Source organism: Mus caroli, chromosome 14 (genome assembly GCF_900094665.2).
Source record: "Mus caroli chromosome 14, CAROLI_EIJ_v1.1, whole genome shotgun sequence".
Classification (NCBI taxonomy): domain Eukaryota; kingdom Metazoa; phylum Chordata; class Mammalia; order Rodentia; family Muridae; genus Mus; species Mus caroli.
Window position 1 is genome coordinate 46,136,984 of NC_034583.1, and position 3,092 is coordinate 46,140,075.

The 3,092-nt window shown below is 55.6% G+C and overlaps 1 protein-coding gene across 1 annotated transcript; it reads right to left on the bottom strand.

Annotated features, from left to right (window-relative positions):
- On the bottom strand, positions 1-1,814 carry Cebpe (CCAAT enhancer binding protein epsilon). The gene is made up of 2 exons (XM_021182612.1): positions 1,089-1,814; positions 1-512 (listed from the first exon to the last, which is right to left on the bottom strand). Exons 1-2 carry the CDS (start codon positions 1,596-1,598, stop codon positions 177-179), a joined length of 846 nt encoding a protein of 281 aa, XP_021038271.1. The 5' UTR covers positions 1,599-1,814; the 3' UTR covers positions 1-176.
- Positions 1,815-3,092: the final 1,278 nt, after the last annotated feature.

The following is a 3,092-nucleotide window of genomic DNA, read 5'->3' on the forward strand; positions in this document are numbered from 1 at the left end:
GCATCAAGTCACAGTGCAGTTTATTCAGCCATAGAATCATTTGGTCCCGACCTTCCCAGTTACTGGCTGCCATTGTCCATGATCTCTGTCTCAGGCTTGGCCTGTTCAGGACTCTGGGGACCTAGAAGGGTGGGTGGGGCCATTAGGGTCTAGTGCCCACAGTCTGCCAGGCAGGCTCAGCTGCAGCCCCCGACACCCTTGATGAGGCTGGCAGCCTCAGGGATCTGGCGGAAGAGGTTGCGCAGAGTGTCTAGCTCCTGGGTGAGCTGGTCCACGCGGTTGCGCAGACGCTCGTTTTCAGCCATGTACTCCAGGACCTTCTGCTGTGTCTCCATAATGCGCCTCTTGGCCTTGTCCCGGCTCTTGCGCACCGCGATGTTGTTCCGTTCACGTCGCAGTCGGTACTCCAGGCTATCTTTGTTCACTGCCTTCTTGCCCTTGTGTGAGGTGCCAGCAGGGGAGGGTGCCTTGAGAAGGGGGCTGCAGGGAGGGGCAGCAGCAGCCACAGGGGCCTGGAGGGTAAGGGGGACAGAGAGGTGAGGGTCCATCGGGAGGCAGAGTGAAGGCTAAGCAGGAAACCCAGCAGGGAGAGCATATGTGAGGCCTCAAAGGGATACAGGACTCCCAGGGAGCTCCGATCTCCCAGGCATCCATCTCCCTGTCTCTGTGAAGGACCGTAACCCAGATACATATTATGGTCCTTGGTCTGAGACCAAAGCTTAATTTCATGCTCTCATTATTCCCTTTCCTTTGGTTTGTCTGTAATAAGTCTCCCGTTCTAAAATTCTAGTCAGCCGTATTTCCTCATCCGGAAGCAGGCAGCAGAGAAGCAAGAGGTATAGTGCACAGCAGGAAACCTGGTCCTGCCTGAGATCAGGGCAGAGCAGCTATTACAAGTGTCTTCAGGACACAGCCGAGTTCTAAGAAATAAATTCACAGAGTTGGGAAACAGGACCTTGGGGTAGGTCATGTTCACAGAGGAGCACCAAACATAGACTTGTTAGGGAAGCCCAGTGATCAGATTCCCTCAACCACCCACCTTGCTCCACCCTGGGGGGAAGAAGCGGGGAGAGCTACCTTGGTCTTACCTTGAGGACACGCAAGGGCTGGCCAGGTGCTGCCAGGGTCGGGGGGAGGTGCACGGCTGTCTGCCCGCAGTGTGCCACTTGGTACTGCAGGGGATTGTAGCTGCCTCGGCTGGTGCCTCGGTTGCCCTCTGGCCCACGAGGCTCTTCCTTCACCGCCACAGCCCTGGGGTCGTAGCTCCCTGGGTTGCTGTAGATGCCAGGCCCCAAAGCCTTCCTATCTGGGCCAAATGTGTGTGAGGGATAGGCGAATGGCCGAGGGTCAGCCGGCAGGTAGTGAGGAAACGAGGGGGCTCCTGGGCCCTTAAGGCTTCGGGCTTCAGGCGTTGGCTTCATGGCAAAGAGGTCAGAAAGTAGCTGTTCTTCCCCAGACTCGATGTAGGCGGAGAGGTCGATGGAGGCCTCATGCTCACACATGTCCCCCAGCTCCCCAGGCCCAGCTCGACCCCCTGAGAACTCAAGTGGCTGCTGGCCACCCCGAGGCTCACACTCATAGTAGGTCCCGTGGGACATGGCCGGCCCGCCCCCTTGGCTCCCCGCCCCTGGGTCCTGTGCTGGGGGCGCCCGCCCGTTGGGATGCTCAGCCTGCCCTTTCTTGGATCTCCCCCGGTCCTAGATTTGTCCTTGGTTTGCCCTCTCTGGTCTTCTCCGTCACCAACTTCTACGTGGCTTCTCTCCTCCTCTGCTTCCCTTTCCTTCTGTAGTCAGTACCTCTTCCTTTCTTCCCTTTTCCTCTCTCTCCTTGGGGTGACTAAGGGAGGGGCAGGGCACACCCCGGAGGGAGGGGTGCTTAGCAGTTAGGGCGCTCTTTGCGAAGGCCCCAGCCACAGTCCAGAAGTTGCTGTTTGAGAAAATGGCCCTTCTTGCCCTGCGAGTTCAAGGGATTCCAATCCCTTGCCCAGAGTAGCTTCTCTGAATATCTGTCTTCCTCCGACTTCCAAAGAGACCTGTGCAGAGTGAGGTGACAAGCCAGAGCCAATAGACAAAGCACTCCCCCAGTGCCAACTTGGTCTAAACTCCTCCCTTGATGCATCTTCCTCCCTGTCTCCCTGCAAGTTCTGAACTCCACCTACCCTGGGGTAAGTCAGTTCCTTCTGTAGCCCCACCTCCCAAGACATTCTTCTCTGTATAGACCATCATTGTTTGAAGGGTTCGGGAAATAGTAGTAGATTCTAGGACCAAGCTACCCCTGACCCTAGTACAGGGTATGCTCATTTGCTAGTTTTGAGGCAGGGTCTCATGATGTAGCTCAGGCTGGCCTTGAACTCACAGAGTTCTGCCTGCCTTTGCCTCCAGAGTGCCGCTATTAAGGTTCTTTGGTTAGGTCTTTGCACAGGGCTTGTGTGCATGTCTCCAGACCTGGCTATGGCTAGCAGCCTGGCACAGTCTGGGGCTGCCAGGACATAGCTGAGGTTTCTGGTCAAGACATGGGTCCTGTACCTCAGGCCCAGTCAAGCTGCTGCCTCAGAACCAACAGAAAGGATCTGCTGGAAGTCCCAGTTGCTCCACCCTAAAAGCTGCTCTGGCTGACCCCACCCACGCTGGCCTGAGGCTCTGCCTCCTGTTTCCTGTGCCCCGAGCTGCATGCAGGCCCTTGTTTTCTGACCTGTGCATGTCTCTCGGGTCCACTTCCTCTTGTAGGCTTGAGAAGTCTTCTCTCTTGTTCTCACCTCTTCCTGAGGCTGTTTCGGGGTCCGAAGGAGAAGCTGGTAGCTGCCCGCCCGCCCTTCTTGATCTTCTACTAACCCCCAAAGTTCATTTTTCTGTTTTGTTTGGGAACTTCCTGCTCTCTCCAGTTTGATTGTGGCCCTGCTTCAGGCAGGGTTCTGGATTTACTGACAAGAAAAGAACACAGAGACATGAGAAGTGTGTCACTTTTCAGTTTTTTTTTTTTTTTTTTTTTTTTTTGTTCAGCCTCCCTTTTAGCCTAGGCTGACCTTGAACTCTCATCTTCCTGCTTCAGCCTCCATGGAGCTGAGTTGATAGCTGTGCCATCATACCTTCCTG